We start from the raw sequence: 24,338 nt of genomic DNA, 5'->3' as shown, positions 1-24,338 counted from the left end.
ATTTGAGGGGGAGAAGGTGCCACCCCGTGCCCCCCATTTGTGCATTAATGTGTTCATCAGTTTAATGTTGAATTACTTAATTTTAACTACTTTATATATTTTATCTGCTGGGTAGCTTGTAAATTTCCCTCCTGGAATTAATAAGGTTATATCTTAATTTATAATATTACATCTTCATTTATTTTTTGATCATATTTTGTATAATTAATCATAATCTGCAAAGTAACTTAAGTTATCAAATAAATGTAGTGTAAAAAGAACAATATTTCCCTCTGAAATGTAGTGGAAAATGTCTTTTAATGCCACCCATTGTTTTGACATGCACGCTCGTTCTGTGATTTGGGCCTCGGCCCACTCCGTAGTTTGGGAAATCAGGAATCGATTCAGCAGTAACGTTGGATCATAGAAATCCTCAAGTTAAGTTGAAATACCTCTGAACACCACTAAAAAAGACACCGCACAACACACACAACTTCAACTGAACTGAAACAAAGATGAACTGAACCGAGTTACGTTTGCTAAGCTATGATTGGACAATCACTGTTTGGGGGAGGGGTTTATGAAGCAACTACACTGATCACAATTTGATTCTCTATCGTAACAGTTTAGTGTGAAAGAGTTTACACTTTTCACCTTTTAACTCCTGTTCTTCCTCTTCCTCCACGCTGGGCTGCAGGGGCTCTCTGCTGGGAGCCACGCCGACCTCTGCTACAGTGGGATTCTGGGTAAACACGTCGCCTTTGTGTGCCAGGCCCGTTTCTTCCTCCTCTTCCTCCTCCCGCTCTGTCTCTTCATCCTCTGTCTCATCTGCAGAGGCAAACCAGAGGTAAAACAATAAGCAGCAGACGCTCTTCCTCTCAGACATCCCCGGAACTATGCATGGCTGACAGCGTCACGCAGGAACAAGTCTCACATAGCCAGACCTTCCTCCACAGCGCTGCAGAGGACGGTCTGGCAAATCCACAAAGCATTCTGGGATGGGAGAAAAATTAGCTCTGGTTTGTTGGCATTTCTTTAAGCGCCAGACTGAGCCACGGTGCCTCTGCAAAAAAGCCTCGGAAAGGAACTTGTTTTGGTGTAACGTGCTCGTTCAAAGGTTGTTTTAGTCGTGCGACAGAAAACTCCGATTGGACAGATAGTCTAGCTAGCTGAGGAGCAGTTAACCATAGTCCTCATAAACCCACCGGAGTTTAGAACGCCAACACAAAGAAAGAGGAAGGTGACTGACATCCGGCCCAAATGAGGGACATCCGGCGGAATTCCGGCGGCACCTGAACAATCCCGGAAATGAAACGTCGTCGATATAGACTACAGAGGACACATACCTTTTGTGTAACTTCCCAGCAGCCCAAAGTCTGTGCCTGTGTCAGTCTCATGGGTGGCCGTTCCTGCAGCGTCTCCAGCAGCAACAGCAGCAGCAGCAGTCGAAGCAGACGCAGCAGCAGATGTAGCACTAGTTGTAGTGATGGAGGAGTGAAGGAGTCCATAGCCGCTGGAATGACCATTTTCCTCCCAGAGCTCTCTCTCTAAAGGACCCACCTGTACGGCAGACATCAGGTTATAGGGAGACACCCGGGGTGGTGACAGTCAAAAATGTCATTTCCACTGATTGGAGAAGGGGAAGTTTCCCTCACTTTTCAAAAAGCCTATTTTTGTCCGCAACTCTAACGTCTCTGTAAACAGTGTCCTCGGAGAGTCCAACCAACATAAATCACGAGAGAAGCTCTGAGTTGATTAGAAACTTAGTTTTACTGACTAAAACTACAGTATACATCCGTCTTGAAGTGTTTGAATGCTTTATTTTATTTTATTTAGTTTACTTAATTTGATTTGATCAGATTTAAGGTTTCTTTTTTGGGTAACACTTTACTTGAAGGTAGCGACATAATCATGACATGACACTGTCATGAACGTGTCATAAACGTTATAAACAAGTCATAAACGTTTATGACTTCTGTCATTAAGTGTCATTCGGTTTTTGTCATGACAAGTTGACATTGTTTGGGTTGTCTTGATTATGACAAGTTGACATTAATCAAAGTGACATTACCAGAAGTTGTCTTGGTCATGACAAGTTGACATTAAATTTGTTTGGGATGTCTTTGTAATGATAACTTGACATTAAACAGGATGACATTACCAGAGGATGTCTTTATCATGACAACTTGACATAATGTCATCCTGTTTAATGTCAAGTTGTCTTAAGCCTACTACACACAGAGCTGATAATCGGCTGTCGGACAGTATGGCGAGGTCAGTGACTCGAGTCTGTTCGGTGTGTTCCGTGCCGTCGTCCGTCCGAGGGGCCGTCGGCCTTCATTTTGGCCGATTTGACATGTATAATCGGCGGGGCGGGCACTGCCGGCAGTCGGACTCAAATGACCTATCTGATTGGTAGAGTGCTAACCCGGAAACGGGGAGCGGAACGAGCGTGACTAGAGTCTCTCAAAATCTGATGAAAATCTTTTAAACTGACCTTTGTTGATCTGAAATGAAGACAGATTCAGCAACTGCATGGCCTATTTCTCGCTTAAAATGTTTTCAGAAACACGTTTCGGTGAACTATTTTAGTACAATATGAGATCGTATTCTGAACAAGCTGCCATGACAGTATGTCTTTGAATTTCCGGAGAAACCAGACCCACGTGACGCGTTCGTCCAATCAGCTGCCGGTTTTCATTTTTGGGCGACAATACAGATTAGCGGCGCCTGCTGTTATGGAGACGTAGTACATCTTGTCGCTTTGGTGTGTTCCGAGGCACTTTTTTGACCAACTCGGGGACACTGATCAGTCCAACTGCCTTTTCTGCCGAGGGTTGGCCGTCTGGTCTGTGTGTCTGGGCCTTTAAAGCAACACTATGTAACTTTTCTCTCTTCCCCCTACAGGTTGTCTCATTGGAACTACAGCCGCGTGAGCTGTAGTTCCAATGAGACAACCTGTAGGGGCACCAAAGTGGGAAAAGTTACATAGTGTTGCTTTAATAAGGACACTCCAAAGAAATTTAATGTCAAGTTGTCATGACGAATACATCCTCTGGTAATGTCATCCTGGTTAATGTCAAGTTGTCATTACAAAGACATCCCAAACAAATCTAACGTCAACTTGTCGTAATCAAGACAACCCAAACAATGTCAACTTGTCATGACAAAAACCGAATGACACTTAATGACAGAAGTTATACATGTTTATGACTTGTTTATAACGTTTATGACACGTTCATGACAGTGTCATGTCATAGTTATGACAGTGTCATGTCACGATTATGTCGATACCTTCAAGTAAAGTATTACCCTTTTTTGTTTTCTTTTGTAGTTTGTGGAAAGAGAGGTAATCTTATCTTTGAGTCTCAGTTCTACATCAATCAAAACAAAGTACATTTTCAACGTTGAGTGCATTAGAGATTGAGAAATGTAGGCCACAATGACTCATGTGTATGCTGCCATTAATCTGTAGATAGGTTTTTAAAAAAACAGCATTTATCAACATGCTCTTTGCTGTGTCGCTTACCCCCGTTTGCCCAGTCGATATGGGCCGACGAGACACCACTAATCCCATAAAGGAGTTGAGACTAATTAAATTATTCAGCGCAAGATTAGTAGGTGAGCCCTGGATTACATCTGATTGTCTGCGATCTAATTAAAGTCCGACTGCAGTTTTATGCTGCCTTCAAACTCAGAAGTGAAAATGTCCTACTTTCTTACCGCAGGAAAGAGACGCTTACATTAGCCTAAACTCTGCTAGCTTCCAGGTCACAGTGGGAAAATATTAAACAGTGGATGGTTGTTTTTTTTTAACGTGTAACTCTACAAACTAATGTAAGTAGTTAATGATACACTTGGTACTTAACATGACATGCTAACGATCGTCAGACAAACGTAGTTTAATTAACAAACCAATTGCTGTGTGAATTGGGTGTGTTCTGATATTTACAGTAATACATCAGAATCTCCAAAATATCCATATGAAGGAGTCTTTGATCTGTCCTCACCTCCAGGACCGGGGAAGCACGATGCTCCTGTAGCCCAGAATCATGCATCTCAGCTGGGGGGGAGCTAGAGGGGTGGAAAGATGGACTGTAGCCTGTGTGACACAAAAAGACATGTCAGAAACACGTGTGTGTGTGTGTGTGTGTGTGTGTGTGTGTGTGTGATCATAAATACACCTCTTGTCAGCTGTTCCTCTTTCTACAGGTTTTGACAGCGTGCTCGTATCAAAGACTCATAGGAGATATAGAGTAGTTTACAGTAGTTGTCGAACGTTAACAAAATAATGAATGTATATCTTTGTTAAAATTACAAAATGATTATATTTTGTTAGTATAGTAGTAGATGCTCATTTAACTTTGAACACGAAAATGAAATAAAGAACTAGAATTAACCCGCCTCGCGGTTGTATGTCTCCGCCAACGAGTCAAGTTGCAGTTTACATCCATGTCTGTCCACACTCATATAATATTTGTAGTATAGACTTTGAGGCAATTTAATAAAATGTGTTATTGTTTTTGCCGAAACATGAATGCTTCAGACGCATTTTCACCCCGGCAGCACAGAAGATCTGTACAATCACACCGTTTCAAGATTAGTGTCACCAACTCAGTATCCGACCAAATGTCTCCCCTTCTGTTCCTGAGGTATGGAGCTGAATAATAGCCAGAAAAGTGTTTTTGCAGAACATTATGATGTCACAGTAAAGTTGACCGTTGATATAAAATGTCATCACTTCATCGTTTTATCCTATCAGATACTTGTGTAAATTTTTGTATGTGCGTGAATTCTTGAGTTAAGGCCCAAAATGATGTTTTGTGGGGTCACAGTGATCTTTGACCACCAAAATCTGATCACGTCATCCTTGAGTCCATGTGGATGTTTATGCCAACTTCAGCTAAGGAGTAGGCACATTTAGCAACCACATTTTTATTTCATTTTGTCAACGTGCATCCATTAGCCACTGGCCTCTAACTAGCATTTACACTGAAACAGTAAAGGTTGCAAGGTAATATTATTCTGAAACATATTCAGTTTATCTTTTAACTGTTATCTAGCATCTTCACAGGTATTTTGGTGTCTGACTGTGTCAGCCACTTCCACAGTCTACTATATAATGTTTGTCCAGAAAAATGAAGAAGAGGAGCATAGTGTAGCATAGCATAGCATAGCACAGTCTGTAGAATTGTTGGATTTAAACTTTGGTTTTGTCCCGGGGCAAACATTTCATTACTTTGGGCAGACAGTAAACATCTGCAGCATTGCAAAGATGCTTTTGAAGACTAATACGTGGCTAATACGGCTGCCTGAGGGTGTATTATGTGATGTCAACAGTAGGGCTGCAAAATATATCGTTTGTTTATCGTCATCGCGATATCAACTGCCGCAATAAACACATCGCGAAAGGCTGCGACATGTCTTAAAAGACCCTCAGAGAATTTTTGTGTTAGTTGAAAGAAAATATCAGCAGAAAACTGCACTTTAAAATGTGACTGTCATTCTCTTTAGTGGTGCCTTTTATATCTAATTCAATGTTTAATTTGTTAAATTAAAGAATGTTGGGAAACATTTCCTTTCATTTGTTTTAAATTCAACAAGCAATATGTTGTGTATTTTAGCAGAATACTGAAAGCAAGAGAAAGGCAGAACTGAGTATACATTAATAGTTGTTTATTTATCGCAAGTAATATCGTTATCGCAATATTACCCATTATCGCATATTTCCATCATATCGTGCTGCCCTAGTCAACAGCCTCTATCGGTTTGGTTGTGTAAGGAAGATCATTTCTACTAACCAATCAGAGCATCCAGATCTGGGCTTGTGTGGTTGGCATCCACTACATGGACATCTGCATCGTCTGTTCCTCCTCTCTCCTCTTCCTCTGCTCTGGCGTTTCCCCCTCTCCTCTCTCCGTCCTCCCCCGTGTCTCTCTCCCACTCGTCCTCTCCCCCTCTCCTCTCTCGGTCTTCTCCTCCCTCCTCTCCCCTATCTCTGTCCTCCATGTCTGTTCCATAGAAGCCCGAGGCCTCCAAGGAGGCATCGCCAGCTCCTGGCCCCCCGAGGAGCTCCTTCTCTGGGTCGCTGGAGTCTGGGCGTCCCATGTAGCTTTCTGCATCCTGAGGAACCACCAGATGAACCATACGCTGAAAATGGGAAACATATTTGTTCAGACGGTCTGATTGATCACCAACGAGCTATAAAATAAATCATCATCTTATTACAACTGATTCAAGACTTACATATGTACAAGAAATTAAAAAAGAGAAATGTACAACATGTGTGTCTTTCACATCATTCATAAACTATTTATCCTCCAGACTCCAAACTGCTGTGTTATCAAGTGAGTGTTATCTGATTAATAGCTATGACTAGCATTTAAAAAGGAGAATAACTTTGTTCTAAAGCTGATCAAACAAATGACAGCATTATTTGATGTGATGTTTTGTACGTGATCTCTGCTCGTTCATTTCACTTAATGCCTCTAAAAAGTGCCCAACACGAATGAAATGGAGAAATTAGACTACTGGAATATAATACATATGGAAGCTTTGCACGTGCAAAATGGTCAGTTTGCAAGACATGGAGACAACACGTTGCACTGAATAGATGAAGATTCCACAGCTTTGAAACATCCAGTCAGTTTTAAGGGATTTTCTTAGTAGATTAGTCAAGTTGCTCTTTCAGCCATTATCATGTCACTGTTATGGCATTTTGCCTCTATATTGCCCAGTTACCCAGAATGATGTATCATGACATCTTTATTTTTAAACATAATTGACTTTTAATCTACCAAATCACTTACTTACTTACTTACTTACTTACTTACTAAAGCAGTGGTTGATTATATACTTGTACCATATGACTGCTTACAAATATGTGACTATTTTGAAGTTTTAGTTTCAAATCAATTCATTAAAATGGCAAATTGTATGGATTTGATTGGAGAAAGAAGCAGAGTTCCAGATCATTCTTCAGTTTCTCACACAATTTCTAAAGACTGAGGCTCACTGTCATGTAGCTTATCAGGAGAGTTTACAAAATGAATCCACAAAAAGGAAAGGTAGCAGGACTTTACCAGTTAACCTCTTATGCTCGAGTTTACAGCAATCAACCCTTTTGAAAATGAAGAATGATATACAATTATGTTTTAGAGAACAAGAAAATCTAGATAACTGGTATGTCAGCCTTTGTAAATTGATTAAAGAAGATATAGAGTCTGATATTAAAGACGGAGACAACTATAAGGTTACAAAAAAGCCATTCAATACGAAACCTTATTGGAACAAAGAGTTAAAAGAATTGTGGCAATCTATGTGTAAAACAGAAAATATGTTTCTGAAGTGTTTAAATAATAATATAGAAAGGAAGAAACTATTAGAAACCTTTAAGAATAGTCAGAATAGGTTTGATAAAAGATACAGATTCTATAAAAGACGTTCAAATCAATCAATCAAAGAGGATTGGTATTAAACCTGAAGAGAACCCAAACGTCTGACCCTAAGAGATTTTGGTCAGAAATTAATAAACTAGGACCAAGGCGTAGTTGGAAAATACCCATGGAAGTGCTGGGGAATGATGGTAGTTTAGTGACTGGGCTGTCTGATGTAATCACTAGGTGGGAGAAAGATTTTAAAGATCTTTTCTCTTGTGAGACATTTGATTTTGATGGAGGGTACTACGAGGATTTATGTCAGAGGAAAAATGTAATAGAGGGCCACATTTTAAAAGGGGAATATTGGATAAATAAGGATCTAAATAATAGTCTTGAATCTGGCAAAATACCATCTATGTGGCTTAAATTAATTATTAATCCGATACCAAAATCCCAAAATGAAAATCCAAGGGTGCCTTTAAATTATAGAGGGATTAGTCTAATGAGCACAGTTTATAAGCTGTATTCTACAATACTTAATGAGAGGCTCATGTTGTATTTAGAGAAAGAAGAGCTCCTTGTGGAAGAACAAAATGGGTTCCGTAAATCAAGATCATGCCTAGATCATATTTTTGTATTGTCTACAATTATTAAGAATAAGTGAAAATAAGCCAACATATTCATGCTTTATCGATTCTCACAAAGCTTTTGATATGATCAATAGGGATCTGTTAGCATATAAGCTTATAGAGTATGGGGTAAATGGAAATTTTTATATGGCACTGAAGTCTGTTTATCACAAGCCCATAGCATGTGTAAGATTGAATAAACTCCATACAAACTGGTTTCCAACATCATCAGGGGTAAAACATGGTGATGCTTTGTCTCCCACATTATTTGCAATTTATATAAATGATTTGGCAAAGGAAATTAAAGCACTGAATTGTGGGATAAGATGTGGAAATGAAATGATAAGTATTCTTTTGTACGCGGATGACATAGTACTATTGTCTCCATCTGAAGATAATTTGCAGCGGATGCTCTCCTATATTGATGATTGGTGTAATAAATGGAGATTGTTTATCAATAGAAAGAAAACAGAAATAATTCACTTTAGAAAACCTTTAACTACTCGCAGTACTTATGAGTTTAAAATTGGGTCACACAAGCTGAACTTTGTAGACTCATAGAAATATCTAGGTTTCTATATTGATGAACATATGAATTTCAGAAATGGTGTTAAGGTTCTTGCTGATTCAGCACGTAGAGCTTTGGGAGGAATCATTGGTAAAAGCAAGAATCTGAAAGACATAAGTTTTCAAACTTATTCTAAATTGTTTCAAGCTTGTGTGTGCCCTATACTTGATTATATTGTGGGTGTTAGAGGACTTAGGAATATATCTAATTGTGAATTAGTGCAAAATAGTGCCATAAGATTTTTTCTGGGTGTGCATAAATATACCCCTACATTGGCGATAGTGGGAGACATGGGATGGGAATCATGTGAGGCTCGCTGGAAGATATGTATGGCCCAGTTATGGAATCGTCTATTAGATATGGACGCAAATAGGTTGACAAGGAAAATATTTCTCTGGGATAAACACATTCTTGGTCCTTGGTCTAACGACATATGCAAATTGTTTTGTAATTATGGTTTTGGTGAGTTGTTTCTTAATAATGAAAAGCTGAATATTGGTTTGTTTAAAGAATCTGTTTGCTAAAGACAAAAAGCAGTGGGCCGACGATATATGGGCTAAGCCAAAATTGCGTATTTTTGTAATGATAAAACCAGAATATGGCACTGAGAATTATGTTGTATATAATTAAAAAAGGCAAAGATCTTTATGTGCTCAAGTGAGATCTGGTGTTTTGCCTTTGACTGTTGAAACAGGACGATATGTTAATGTAGAAGAGGAAAAACGGATCTGTCCCATGTGTTGTTTGAATGATATAGAAAATGAGTTCCATTTTGTTTTCTATTGTCCTTTTTATTGTGAACAGGGTGATTTTTTGTTTCGTAGGATAAAAGCAGAGATTGACTTGGTAAATATGGATGATGCTCAAAGACTGAGATGGCTGTTCACATATGAAACATATAAATTAGCCAATTATCTATATAAAGCTTGGGAGAAGAGGAAAAAAGCTCTTTATCGAGATGAATTGTAGATGAGAATTTGTTGTTTGTGTGTGGTGTGTGTGTGTGGTGTGTGTGTGTGTGTGTGTGTGTGTGTGTGTGTGTGTGTGTGTGTGTGTGTATGTGTATGTGTGTACGTGTATATACATATATGTATGTGTATATGTATATATTTGTATTCATGTATTTCTCCGAATGATTTGCGACAGGAAGATGTTTGTTAAATAAGTAAATTTGTGGTGTCTTGTAATCCCATGTGGGATGGGCCAAAATGTTTGGCATGACACAGAAATAAAACACAACTAACTACTTACAATTTTCAAATGTTCTGTGTGGACCAACTGGGGTCAAAGCGTCCCGTTTTCTCTGTAGTAAATTTAAATAATTGAAAACAGTCTGGCCAATCTGGGGCCCCAGCACATGTGGGGCTGCTGCAGCCTTGGCCTAGTTTGGAGAAGCAGGCAGGAGTACCGACACAGAAGCTAAGCAGTGTACTGCTGTGGATGGGGACATCAGCTAAACACATTTCAGATACCTAAAAAAAGGCTCACCTGAACAAATCTGTATTGGGGCGCCCTGGTAGCTCACCTGGTTGAGTGTGCCCCCATGTTCCAAGGCTCAGTTCTTACTGCAGTGCCCTGGGTTCGATTTCAACCCATGGCTCTTGCTGCATCATCTCCCCTCTCTCTCCCTCCTTTTCTGTCTTCAGCTGTACTATCAATCAAAGGCATTAAAGCCCAAAAACAATATATATATATATATATATATATATATATAAATCTATATCAGTTTAAGTGTACGGTATATTTAGAATATTTTCAGCTATTTACCTTGCTGTCAGACAGCTCTTTCCGACGGGGAACGGAAGCTGTTATATCGCTCTCCTCAAAGCCACCAGACTCCATTAAGAAATAAACAGTAATTTTACCTTGCAGAGTACAGGAGTTGCTGGTCTACCGCTGCCTTGATCGGTTAGTTAGTTTGTGTTATTGTGTGACTTTGGTGTTTTAAACGGTTATTTTGGATTAACCAAAGTCACACAATAAACAAACTAACTAACCGATGGAAGCAGCAGTAGACCGTCAACTATACCGTGTTCTGGGAGGTAAAATGACTGTTTTTGTCAAAGGAGTCTGGTGGCTTTGAAGAGAGCACTGATGATATCCAACGGCTTCAGTTCCCCGTCGTAAAGTACTGTACTAATATTCTAAGTATAACATACACATTTATTTTTAACCTATATTTATCCAGGTAAGTTGATTGAGAACAATTTCTCATTTGCAACAACCACAGTCTGATCTGCTGGCCACTGCTCAAGGGCACCTCAGTGGTGATAATGAGGGAAGGACATTTTCCCCACCCAGATTTTATCCTGCTGGTCTGGGGATTGAACCAGCGACCTCCCGGTCCCAAGCTCCCTTCGCTAACTTCTAACCTCTCTGCTATCCTCCGTCCACAGCAGTACATTGCTTAGCTTAGCTAAGTGTGGGAAGTGTGCCGACCGCCATCTACTGTAGCTAATACACTGATGATGGAGAAGTAGCTCATACAACCCCACCTACAAAAATCTGAACTATCAAGTTTTATTCAATATAGTTTGGGGGTCTTTAGGCACACTGGGGACACATATTTATGTTGAAAAGACATGTTGCATAATATGTGACCTTTAAGTTTAACCCTGTACAGTTTATTACACATCACCTTGAACTCATCCTCACCTCCATCTCGTCTTCCACATCCAGGTTTTCATCCACAGCAGGGCGGGTCCTGGCTACATCCTGGCCGGCAGACGGCAGTGGGTTTAACTGAGAGGAGTTAGCAGAGTCCATCTTGGCCTGGGAACGGGATGTTTCCTGTATCTCTGGCCAGCCCATGTCGTGAACCAAATGAGGCTGGGCTCGCACTAACCCGTGGACTGAGTGGCGTTTGGTTCTGACTAATTCCTGGATGAAGTGTGGCTGGGCTGGGCCTTCATCCTGGAATAGACGGGCCACCGGAGAATTGAGGGGGATGACACGCTGGGACGAACCCAATCTGAAGGCATCGCAGCTGGCCAGGAGAGCTATGGGGAACAGAGAACACACACTGAAGAAGAGGATATGTCTTATTACATAACAAAATATGTCAGTGTTCAGTCTGAAATGACATTTTATTGATCCCAGAGGAAATTAGATTGTCAGCAGAGGTTTCAGGATTCAACAGGGTAAACAAAAAAATAAGAGCAAACTAATAAAATAAAATCCAATATATGGTGGGAATCATAATAAATAATATGAAAAAGATATTAACGTATGCTGCAAACACTGGAGAATAGGAAACATAAGAAAGACTACCGACAACGTTTAACCTTATTAATCTTAATTTCTTGCCTTCACGTGAATTAATGGATTAATAATGAAGGAAAACACTGTAAATCTGAATACAATCCATTATATTGAAGGGATACTCCATATGTCTGAATGCTCTTTGATGCTGTTAGGTTGTTGAAAGTCCTCGGTACAAATAGATTTCATTTTGTTTTGTATATGGACAACAGAACGAAGATCAAGACAAAGATCCCTCTGAACAACAGTTGAATAAGAAGAGAAGAATGACGGGAACAGCTCCCTCTTTCAGTGTCGAGTGCACAACAATGCAGCCTAGAACAAGCTGGAATTAACATTTAGTAAAGCTCTTCTTTAAACTTTACAATAGAAACAGAAGGTTAGTCTACAGTTAGCCCTGTTGGAATGTCAGTTGAACATACTATGGACTGACACATCACCAGTGTTGTAGTCAAGACTACCTTAACCGAGACCAAGCCATCCCCAAGACCAGAGTGTATCGAGACCGAGAAAGACCAAGACTTTGAGTGGGTGAGTCCCACACTGCATGACATGATCAAATGTAAGAAAATGCTAACCATAGGCACTCCTCAAATTGATCTGAAAGATCCACATTCCCATAAAAAAACAAAACACAGAAAACAAATTAAGATTCTTCTTCATTCACCTCTTTTATTGCCATAAATGTATCACGAGTAATGCCTTGATAAAATAATCAAAAGGCTGTTGTGGTCTTGAAATATATAGTCCTGAGTCCTCTTTATCTGAGACCGAGACAAGACGTGGTCGATTCCGAGACGAGGCCTTCAAAAAGTGGTCTTGAGACCAAGATCGATCTCGAGTATTACAACACTGCATATCACAGTTTAAACCTCTTCAATCTAACCACTGAATAGACTTTTGCCCAAAGAAAAAGTCAGTAACTCAGTATTTAGAGCCACGTTGCACTGTTGTGCTTCAATAATGATCGAGGGTCACTTTTCTGGACTGGAAAACTAATTCAACATCCAAGTGCCAACAGTATTCTCCCCTGTCATGCAACACTGTGGGGACGTCCAATAAATGGAAGTTTGAATCAATTCATTCTTCTTCTTTTGGGGCCAAAACTACACCGTCAGTTAATTCTGGGACATAATTTACCTGCAGTGGTTCATAAAAACAAGTCAAATGAAAAGCAAAAAGTCAGGTGTACCTCAATGAATTGACAGATTAAATCCCTTTAATGTATTCCCTAAACAGATTTAATGTGTTTGTTGTTTGCTACCCATCATACTTTAAAGAACAACAATAACAGAAGAGGCACTCTGTAGTCTGCATTATACATTAAGTGCTTTTATTTCCACTGCTGCCCTCAGAAAGTCACTGCATGGAGTGGTAACAAGCTCCAAAGACATAAAAACACAAAATAGTGCATAATATAGGAATAAAATAGAATATACAATCTAATAAAAAGTAGTGAGAAATTGACTAAAACTGTATAATACGGATAAAATAAATATACACATGTAAACTTTTGTAGGTGCAGATATAAACAGGTAATAGAAGTAGTGTGAAGGTATGAAGGGTTAATCGGTTATTTTACTCATTCATGCGTTCACTGATTCATATGTGGCTTCACATTTTATTTAAAATTTATTTGGAAAAGCCTGATTGAGATTTAAAAAAAGAAATCCTTTAAAGGATTGTCCTGGCCAAGACAGGGAGGAGCACATTATACAATGTTTCAGACATACAACATATTTATAGAGAATACAATTTCATATCCTATCCTAAATCACATAGGGGCAAATTGCTCAGGCAAAGCATCTACAACCTCCTTGAATCTATTTTTGAAAACACTTAAAAGACTGATATGGCTGAAGAACTTCCTTTTAACAGACAGAAACCTCAGACAGACCCTGGCTCTGTGGGTGGCCTTCTGCCTCAACCGGTTGGGGGTGGAGACAGAAATACAGATATACAGAAATATGACTCATAATAATACAAGCAGTGGCTATAATGGAATGACCATGAAGTTAAGAATTGCCTTATAAATAAGGACATGCCAGTGATTACGTCTACGGATGAACAATGCAGGCCAACCAACCCCAGCATCCAAGGAGCAATGGTGAGTGAGTGCCTGAAGATTTATAATGAACCTAAATGCTCCATGCTATACAGTATCCAAGGAGTGAAGGCATTGAGAAGATGCATGTATAAAACATCAATGTAGTGGATCACAGACATTAAATAAGCAGCAACAAGTCACCTATTTGCATCAAAGGAAAGCAAGACTTATTTCTAAAATAAAAACCAGCCTCAGTTTCAAAAACATACAGGTTTGTTACTGCTGCTTAGGAGTTTATAGTCAGGTCATTCACCCACTCATCCTTTTATCCGTTCATTCATTAGTTTGCCCTACATTTCATTAAATGACATACATTTGTCTTGCCATTTAGTTGTTAATGTATCCATCAATGACAGCGAACATTCACTCACTCATACAGCCATCTATGTGTCCATCCACCCATCACTAATCCCCCGTCACCACAGTCTCCCTCATGTATCCCATAGTGCTCTCTGTCTGGGACCACAGATGGCCGTCTGACCTCAGAGGCTGACAGAGCAGATTACGATATCATAGCCAACACGTCTCCAACATGTTAAGCTCTCGGCCCGTCACCACAAAGCAACCGGAAAGCCCCTCAGATCCTCCATTTCCTTCTTTTCTTGCTAGATGAATCCCCAAAAGAAGAAAATTGTGTCAAGTAGCTGAGCTGACTGCTGTGTGAGAAGTTTTTTTTCTCTTTCAAGTCAAGAAACTCCAAAGACATTTTATAAGGAATAATTAATGAGCAAGACTGAGAGTCTACAGTAGTGCTAGCTCTGTGAGGCTGCACTTACAGCTAAATGCTAACGTCAGCCTGCTGACATGCTAACAATGACAATGGTAACATAGCATGTAACATGCTAACCAGGTTTACTATCTTAGTTTAGCATGTTAGCATGCTAATATATGTTTATTAGCCCTTAACACAAAGTAAAGCTGAGGCTGATGGGAATTTATTTAGTCCTGCAGGTGTTTGGTCATAAATCAAAGTATTGGACAAATTTAAATGTGACCTGATGATGGCGCTAGATGAAAAGTTATAGGCATGTATTCTCTGGGAACTATGAATATTATAAAGGTCTCTGCTACAACCCAGTGCACATTGTAGCTTGCTTGCAGTGTCGGTGACATTGGGAGCATTGTATTTCTACTTAATGTAGTTCAGCATGTATAATTAAAATGTCAAAATGCTGGATAGCGTCATGCTTGCAGCAGACACTCAAAATATCTCAACAAATATAAGATGGAATGCCATAAAAACTGGTCAATATTTTCACCTTTTAACACCTTGAATTCTAACATAACAATTTAACATGTTCATGTTTAGCTTGTTAGCTTTTTACGAATATCAGAGTTGTTTCCATTTTTCATCCATCTAACAATTTATTTTCCGGTGTGTGATGAACTTCACTGTCTCAGCGCGACCACTGGACAGGTAATAGACTTTTGTTCTCCTAATTACTTTGTGCCCCTGGTACTCTTGGGTACCTCTGTGCCCGAGACACTCGTTGGGAGGTCATTATTGCCTCTGGAACTTCCTCAAACTGCAATTATACAGCTGATGGAAACCATGTTTACATCAAGGCAGCAGTCATTACTTGTACTTGTATTTTGTACAGGAGCACTCAGGAGAAATATGAAGTCACAATTCTAAAGACTCTGTATCATTAATGTGCAGATATTTTTGTAGAGGTGTGTGTAAACTATGGAAGCATGAACCTTTGGTCCGGGCTGAAATATCTTAACAATTATTTAATGGACTGCTATAACATTTTGGACAGACGTTCATGATCCCCAGATGATGAATCCTACTGACTTTGGTGACCCTCTGACTTTTCCTCTAGTGCCACTATGAGGTCAAAACATTTTAACTGTCCAATCAAAAAATAAAAATAAAAAATAAAAATGTATTTATAAAGCACTTTACAGCAACCAGCAGGTATCCAAAGTGCTTTACATCAGGAGTATAAAACATCAAGTATAAAACAACATATCATACAATAAAAAGAATGAAACATATAACGCAGTAAAATCAGAAAAGGTTACAAAGAAACAGGAGAGTGAAATTGTGACACCACTACTACGTATTAAAAGCCAGTCTAAACAAATTCTAAAACCAGCTGATTTGAAGACCCCAATGACCGGTTGTGCTCACGCAAAGTTAAAATTTTGGACAAATACTGGAGGGCCAGGCCATTTAAGGCCTTGAAAACAAACAATAAGATCTTAAAATCTATTCTAAAATGCACAGGGAGCCAATGTAGGGTGTAGAGAACAGGAGTGATGTGTGCACGTCTAGATGTATTTGTTAAAAAGCGAGCAGCAGCATTTTGAACAAGTTGAAGGCGTGAGATGGAAGTCTGATTCAGACCAAAAGAGCATTACAGTAATCCAACCTTGAACTAATAAAGGCATGAATAGCCTTTTCTATGTTGTGCCTGCTCAGGAAAGGCTTAACTTTAGCCAGGAGACGAATCTGGAAAAAGCTCATTTTAACAACATTACTGATCTGCTTGTCAAATTTCATGCTGCAATCAAAAGTAACCCTCACATTTTTGACAGCTGACCTAGTGTATGATGCCAGAGCTCCCAAACTCAAAGTTGGACCATTTTGCGTGCCTGAAGTACTGAAAATAATACACTCAGTTTTATCTTCGTTCAAATGAAGAAAGTTTTGCAAAAGCCACAACTTAATATCGTTAATACAACTAAGCAGGGAGTTTAGTGCGACACTGTCATTTGCTTTCATAGGCAAATACATTTGCAAATCATCTGCATAACAATGAAATGACAGGTTGTGCTTGCCTATAATAGCCCCTAAAGGCAACATATATAAAGAAAACATGCTTTGTTTATACCCATAAGTCTGCGAAACTAATGACATTCCAATCAGCCTAAGCTGTATCGTGTGTTGAGTGCCAATTAGCAAATGTTAGCATACTAACACGCTAAACTAACATGGTGAACGTGGTAAACATTATCCCTGCTAAACATTAACGCAATAGCATTGTCATTGTAAACATGTTAGCATGCTGACATTAACATTTAACTTTTATTAGGCTTGGTGACACAGATGATGCTAGTTGGTTTGTGTCTTTTTATCCGATTGGTTAGCAATAAGAAAAATACAGAATATCCTTTAAGACATAACAAAAACTTCAGGTCACAAAAAAGCTGACTATATCTGAACGCTGATCTGAGAAGATTTTGTTCACCTTTGAAAAGTGCTTAGTATAAAGAACCAGTGGCCTGTGTGCCCCGCTGCTCTCTGTGGAGCAAGATGAAGAGATGGAGGAAACGGTGAAAGGATGGAGGAACGGAGCAAAGAATTGGAGAAGTTCTGTGGTTGTTCCAATTTATCTCTCCTTTCCAAACCCCCGAAGTCAGTACTGTGCTGATGTAACTGCACGGTAATAAAGTCTGTGTTCGCATTTCCAACAATGCAAGGACCAAAAAAAACACAAAGATGATGAAAAATAGAGTCAAGTTAATATGATTCCAGTGCCAGACCCCGAACGGGTGTGTGTGTGTGTGTGTGTGTGTGTGTGTGTGTGTGTGTGTGTTTAGAATCATAGACAATGAGCCAGGCAACACCATAACCAAATTGCTTCTACTTACTAATCTCTCATTGATCTTTGAATATTTGGCTGAAGGGTGAGGAGGAAGAAGATGTTGGGACTTGCAGTGTCTATTAAAGCCCCAAAGAGAGGGTTTAAAACTGTGCTATATTTGTGCTGATGTAGCTTTCACCTTCCTGATGCAGCATTATTGTGCCACATACCCCAGAGATGTATTTTGGAAGAGCGTACAGTATAACTTATGCAGTGATTGTAAATGCCACAGTACACCTCTATATTCCTGTATGTCCAATGGGTAAAATGACTATATAATACGACACACAGATTTATCACTTTACTGTGCAGCTCTACGAAGCGGTTTAGCGTCTTTCAACTCTCACTGCTCTCATCAGTATTGTTTTTTGGTCACATACTGTATGGCAGCTGTTTTCAGCTACAAAGTTCTGATAAACCCAACTGTACACTACCTGCTAAGCACCAAAAGAACATTTGGCAGCTAAAGAGCCAGATATTTCCCTCAGACGTTGGTGGAGACCAAAAACAGAACTGCATCAACTGATACTGCTTTAACAAAACTACAAAAAGCAGATTATTATATGTATCTATATATATTGTTTGAATTACACCATAGAGGAGCCCTATTTTTCCAGGGAGCACACACATGAATGCACCTGCCTACGTGCAAAAATATACTATCAATACATTTCAAATTATGCGGAGAAACAATTAAAATGCCAACGCCCAGCGGACAGGCAACGGTTTGTGTGTGACTTTGCTAAATAGACCAGACTGAGGCTGCATCCCATGACAATTATCAACCACAACCTCACATGTTGGTGTTACGGAAAATATAGCAAGATCATTTTTCCAACCGCTCCTCTAAACACAACACAATAAATCATTCTGTGCGTTGAGTGTGCAACCTGTCACATGGATGTCCACAGCACTGTTTTATAGACACAAATTATTGGATATTGTTATGGGCGAATTGCCAAGTGCTTATTTCAGGAACCTAAATATACAGAGGAATATAAATGTATTCAGAAACAAAAACAGTGGCAACAAACATAACAATATTTTACAGCGCCCCCTCCAAATTTCTCAAATGAGGCTTTCTGGGAGCTAATGTCTCTTTCTGGGAAGCTAAAGTCGTATTCAAACCCTTTGCTAACTATCAACATATCACATTAAAAACTAAGCCAACGATACATTTATTCTAAGTTTTGTCTGTATTGCAACCAACATGGAGCCTATGATGTTATCCAAAAACACACATAAAAGCACATCTCTCTCTGCGCACCCTTGTTTCACCATTACACAGTCACCTTGAATTGTTTTGTCTGCAAAGGCAACTTTGCAGTGTAATTACTTCAGAAACATCTTCCACAGTCCATGCAGCAGGAGGGACCGAAAAGCTGAGTTATCAGCTTCACACAGATACACTTCATGCTGAGGTGACACGGCGGGCCAGATGAGCAGGTGCTGGAGGGGAGATACCCTCCAAAGTTCATCAAACCACAGCGAACCTGAGATTACAGAGGCAGAAAGACAAAAAACCTTCACTGATGGTAGCTGGGAACTGAAAGCAGCCAAAAGGGACGGGAAAACTGTTCGTAAATACTCAGAGAACTAAGTGGTTCATGTTAACCTGTGAGGCTTTATACCAACGCCCCCTGAGGGAAAACATTATTGAGGGGGGGTTCTCTCGCTCAATAATGGTTTTCCTTACTTTGGTTTAGAAAACAGATTGAATTTCAGTCTTCAAGGTGCGATATGTAATACTGACAGCTAGTGTTTAAAATAGTTACTGCAGTACAAATTCAAAATACTGGAGAGAGTCGTCTCCCCCGCCCCCTCCTCCCCAGACTCCATAGTCTCGCTTTGCCAGAACGTCCTCCAAAGCGCGCTGAAGGTGCATCCACAACAATGTTGCTAGACGCTTGTCTCACATAGCCAGACATTACTTCACAGCACAGCGGAGTAGCTAACGTTAGATGCTGGCTATATTGACAGTCATAAAAGCCTGTGCTCGCGCGGAGCTCTGTACCCAACTGACAGACACACTTTTTCGGATTAGAATTATGGTAGGAACTGCTAAAAACACAACAACCTCGCTGTCCTCTCCACCCGACGGACAGACACACTTCCTAGGCTTAGAATTACAGGAGGAACCGCTAAAGATAACACTACCTTGCCGTCCTCTCCACCCGACTGAACACACTTTATCGGCTTAGAATTACGACAACACACAACACACTGCAAACTCACGGTTCTCTCTTCCCGATTTGCAGCCCCCCTCTCTTGGCTTAAAATAACTCACCGTTGTCGACTACGGCCGCTGAACAGGCTACACGTTGTAAACAGCTGTGGCACACTTGCCTGGTCCTCCGGTAACGTTAGCAGGGTTAGCGTGATGGCGTTAACCAGGACCAGTTGGGATCACTTTACTGGCTGTCTCAATTGTTTTTGCGAGTAACCAACTCGGGTACTCTAGCTATATAATTCAATGTGAGTACACGAATGTTGAAATGACATAAAATGCCCATCACTTGTAGTTGTGATAAATTAGCCTGAAGCTAATGCTTACCTGTTAAGGAGGAATTTGCCAACTTTGCGTCCTTTTGGGCTCTAAGCTGTCTCCATCTTTGAAATACATCTCCAATATTTACCCAGGGTTTGTAACGTCTCTGGTCACAACTTTTTTTTTAGGTCGGGTAGGATGTATCTCCGCTGATCCCGTTCGTTTGTTTGCTGCTTTTTACAGCAGCAAACAAACGAAATCACATACTTACTAACACAAGACTTTCACCCAGGAAATGGGTGCCTAAATGTAACTCTCGTCGCCACATGACGGTCACCTTAAACTCAACTGCAGCGGCCTCTGAAAGGACCGTGACCTCACGGTGCTCTGTACCCGGCTCACAGTCACCTTTTCTCAGCTAAATTTAATTGTAAAGACCACTAAACTTAACAGTCAACTGGTCGTCACCTGACCGGCCGGCGGTCGCTGTAATTTTGTAGGATATCATACGAATTGTTGTGCATCCGTTTTTGTACGATAGGAACCTGTTCATGAGAACGTGTTGAATCCTAATGACTTTGGTAACAAGAATCCCACTTAGGTTCTCCACAATTGACATTTTAAAGGTCCCATGACATGGTGCTCTTTGGATGCTTTTATATAGGCCTTAGTGGTCCCCTAATACTGTATCTGAAGTCTCTTTCCCGAAATTCAGCCTTGGTGCAGAATTACAGCCACTAGAGCCAGTCCCACAATGAGCTTTCCTTAGTATGGGCCATTTCTGTGTCTGTAGCTATTGAGGAGGAGAGAGGGGGGGGCGAGGTGGAGAGTCGGGGTGTGGCCTTGACCAACTGCCACTTTGCTTGTTTGCAAGCCATGATGTCTCTCTCATGGGCGGGCCAAATTCTCTGGGCGGGCAAAGCAGAGAAAGGGGAGGTAACCTTTCCCCTCATGACATCATAAAGGGAAGATTCCAGATCGGCCCATCTGAGCTTTCATTTTCTCAAAGGCAGAGCAGGATACCCAGGGCTCGGTTTACACCTATCGCCATTTCTAGCCACTGGGGGACCATAGGCAGGCTGGGGGAATGCATATTAAAGTTGTTTTAGGTTAAAAAGACTTTTTTTCTGTATCAAAATCTCTCTCTTTTTCTGTAGAACATTAAAATATTTTTGATGACTCATTCTGCACCACGCAAATACAGAAAAGTATTCAGTCAAATGTGATTTGTGGTGACAAACTGGCACTAGAATTCGTTAGCTTGCGCGTAGCAATAAGGTAGCAATAAGGTGTTTGTTTGGGAAGCGTATGTTCCCAGGCTCCTATGTTCCTCAACACAATACCCTATTAAAGCTATTGTGCGTAGTTTCTGTCTGCCCCATGAGCAATTCTAAGTAATGACAACAACACTGCCGTTGCATCCACATGATACAAGCCTTCCGTGATCGGAATATTTTGAAATCACCCAACGTTTATGGCCTACTGATGTTATAGCTTACTCCTCAAAACGCCCTCTAATTTTGCAGGCAAGACAGTTTTCTTGACTTTTTACTGAAATCTCTACAGCTGATCATACAGTATTTTTACCATTCAAACTGCATTTGAAACATCCATCTCCCTTCGTTCTTTTGCAATTCAAACTGCGAAGATCGTCTACCAGTCTCTTAACATTTTAGTTTGTATCAAGAGACACACATACCCTGGGAACATAGGGATGATCCCTTTGATGGGATGTTTATGAAAATGTTGAATCCCATGTTGTTTAAAATTGAAAGCAACTGTGTTGCAACGGATGTTTCATATGCTGTTGATAGTTTTCATGTTCTTATCTTTTATCTTTGTTTCTGCATGTCCATGTTTGATGTTGACTTGAATCTGTGTCTTTTTGTTTGTTTGTTTATTGAGGAATATTTGGGAGTGTGTTATTTTTGACTCCACATGTTAAAAATATGACCCCACAATTTCCATTCGTAGGCAGCATTTGCTTTCTGCTGTATAATAAGCATCATAAGCCCTGTGGGTCTGTGGGCATATGGCTAATTAACAACAGTTGCATGGTGGTTATAAATGTCCATAAACACTGCAGAAGACCAAGGCCAATAAAATCCTTCCTCCTGTCGATTCTAGCTTTAATTCTGTGTTCAGTGCAGTATGTTGCCCCTAAAGCCCCCTCAGATCAGCTTATAGTTGGCCGGGGCCCTCCCCCCAAATCCCCCTTCACCCCGACAGAGACAAGGAAGGGTGGAGAGGTTCAGCTCAGCATCCTCTTCCTCACCCGGTTATCTTCTCTCTTTTCTAATCAAGCCTCCATAAGGAGAAGCAGGAAGACTTCTCCAAAAATTTGTATCATTAGGAGGAAAAACAGATCATATGTTTTTATACTTCAAAGAGTCATAATGTTGAGTTTAGCCAGCATGGAAGCTGTTAAATACCAGCGTAGCTTCACAGATAGAGGAGAGCTGAACCTTCATATTTCTTCTTCAGAGAAAGCTGCACCATCAAACACAAAAACAACCACAGAAAGAGCTGGAGATCATATGGGGCAGATCTGTGCTGCTGCTGCTGCGACGACGACGATGCTATGAATCCATTAGTCAATCCACAGATATTTTATCTGCATTTGTCGTTTTTTTAAGTACAAAATGTCAAGCAGTTCCTGCCTGGCTCTCAAATGTGATGATTTGATGATTTTCTTTCTCACATTAGATGGTCAATTAAAAAGTGATATGATTTTGGACCGATGGTCAAACAAAACAAGTACTTTGAGCTTTAGAAAATTATGACAGGAATTTAAATATATATATATATATATATATATATCTTCTCACAGAAAAAACAATGAATCGATTAATTGAGAATGATTAAGAGTGTAGCTGCTGGCCCTTCTTTGTTAACTGACAAAGTTAAGTCATGTATCAGGGGAAAAAATCTGTTTACAGCTTTTCAAATGTGAGATTTTGTGAGATCTCTGTCTTAAATCGTTTTAAATGTAATATGTTTGTATTTTAAAGGCACAATCTTTTGATTTTTAGTTTATTTTATAGTCAAAGCCAATGCAAGGTTTGCAAGTAATCTAAACATAGAGCAATCTTTTGGTCCATCACACAATCAATAAATTCATATATATATATATATATATATATATATATATATATATATATATATATATATATATATTGTCCATGACTATGCAAAACTGCTGTTGATCATCCTAATAAAAACTAACCTGTTTGTTGGTTATGATAATGATGATTATTAGTGTGTATGTGTGTGTGTGTGTGTGTGTATGTCAGACACTGCAGTGTGTGTCTGCTGATTTAAGTGCACTGCGTGCCTCCCACACACTGCCAGCCTGTGCACCCACTTTGCAGAATTTAACCTGAACGCTTCATTAAAAACAGCCTGCGTTCATGCTCTGCCGGTTTACACCCTGATTCATAATAGTATTACTATTAATAACACTGCTATTAATACTGCAACATATTATTTTAGGGAAAACATGTATGTGGTGCTCAGCAGGGAGTTTACACTGATGTGATGTTTATTAAAGTCTCTGGTGTGGGGCTTTTTGTTGTGTGTGTGTGTGTGTGTGTGTGTGTGTGTGTGTGTGTGTGTGTGTATCCTATTGAAAACAAGCTGGTTATGTTCATATGAAATAGGCTAAATAGATGTTGAAAATAAGAAGACTCACCGGTCAGCGTGATGTGGAGCAGGCCCGGCATGTCTGCTGCAGTGCTTCCTCTCCTCTGCTCTGAATGGACAGATCACACAAACTGGAGCTGCAGATGCTCTCTGGATGTGAGTGGAGAGCGTCAGGAAAACGCCGTGCTCATGGCCGTGCTGTGTCTGCTGACTGAGTGCGGGCTCACTGACTGACTGTCTGCGGTGTCCGTGCAGACAGACAGGCAGACAGACGGGCTGTGTGTGCGGGCTCACTGACCAACTAACTGTCTGCGGTGTCCGTGCAGATAGACAGGTAGGCTGACAGACGGGCTGTATGTGCGTTTCTAACTGACTAACTGTCTGCGGCGTCCGTACAGACAGACAGGCAGGCTGGGCTGTGTGCGCGGTGCGGGCAGAGCTGCGGTCACACCGGGATCTGATCTGCTGCAGCATCGCCGCTGATTGTTGGCCGCTGGATGTCGCTGTCGCGGCCTGACTCGGCTCGGGCTTACAGATGCGTTCAAGTGCTCCTCGTAAATTGTTGTTTCTTTGTGTTCCCAACTCTTATCACAAATAAACACACTGAAATGATTGAAAAAAATAGGATTTACAAGTACAAAATAAACATAAATACACAAGAGATTAAAATAAAATATATTTATATAACAGAA

General features: G+C 40.2%; 1 protein-coding gene across 1 annotated transcript in view; it reads right to left on the bottom strand.

Moving 5' to 3' along the window:
- The window catches only part of podxl2 (podocalyxin-like 2), a 34,072-nt gene extending 10,074 nt beyond the window's left edge, over positions 1 to 23,998 (bottom strand). Inside the window, exons 1-6 of the mRNA XM_031277247.2 lie at positions 23,696 to 23,998; positions 11,211 to 11,554; positions 5,781 to 6,129; positions 3,990 to 4,081; positions 1,326 to 1,539; positions 634 to 807 (exon numbers count right to left, since the gene is read on the bottom strand). Coding sequence (XP_031133107.2) covers positions 634 to 807; positions 1,326 to 1,539; positions 3,990 to 4,081; positions 5,781 to 6,129; positions 11,211 to 11,554; positions 23,696 to 23,726 — 1,204 coding nt within the window. The 5' untranslated portion in view covers positions 23,727 to 23,998. The remainder of the gene's footprint in view (positions 1 to 633; positions 808 to 1,325; positions 1,540 to 3,989; positions 4,082 to 5,780; positions 6,130 to 11,210; positions 11,555 to 23,695) is intronic.
- Positions 23,999 to 24,338: the final 340 nt, after the last annotated feature.

This window comes from Sander lucioperca, chromosome 6, assembly GCF_008315115.2.
Source record: "Sander lucioperca isolate FBNREF2018 chromosome 6, SLUC_FBN_1.2, whole genome shotgun sequence".
Lineage (NCBI taxonomy): Eukaryota > Metazoa > Chordata > Actinopteri > Perciformes > Percidae > Sander > Sander lucioperca.
The sequence above is the reverse complement of the archived record's forward strand: the minus strand, read 5'-3'. Positions and strand labels throughout refer to the sequence as shown.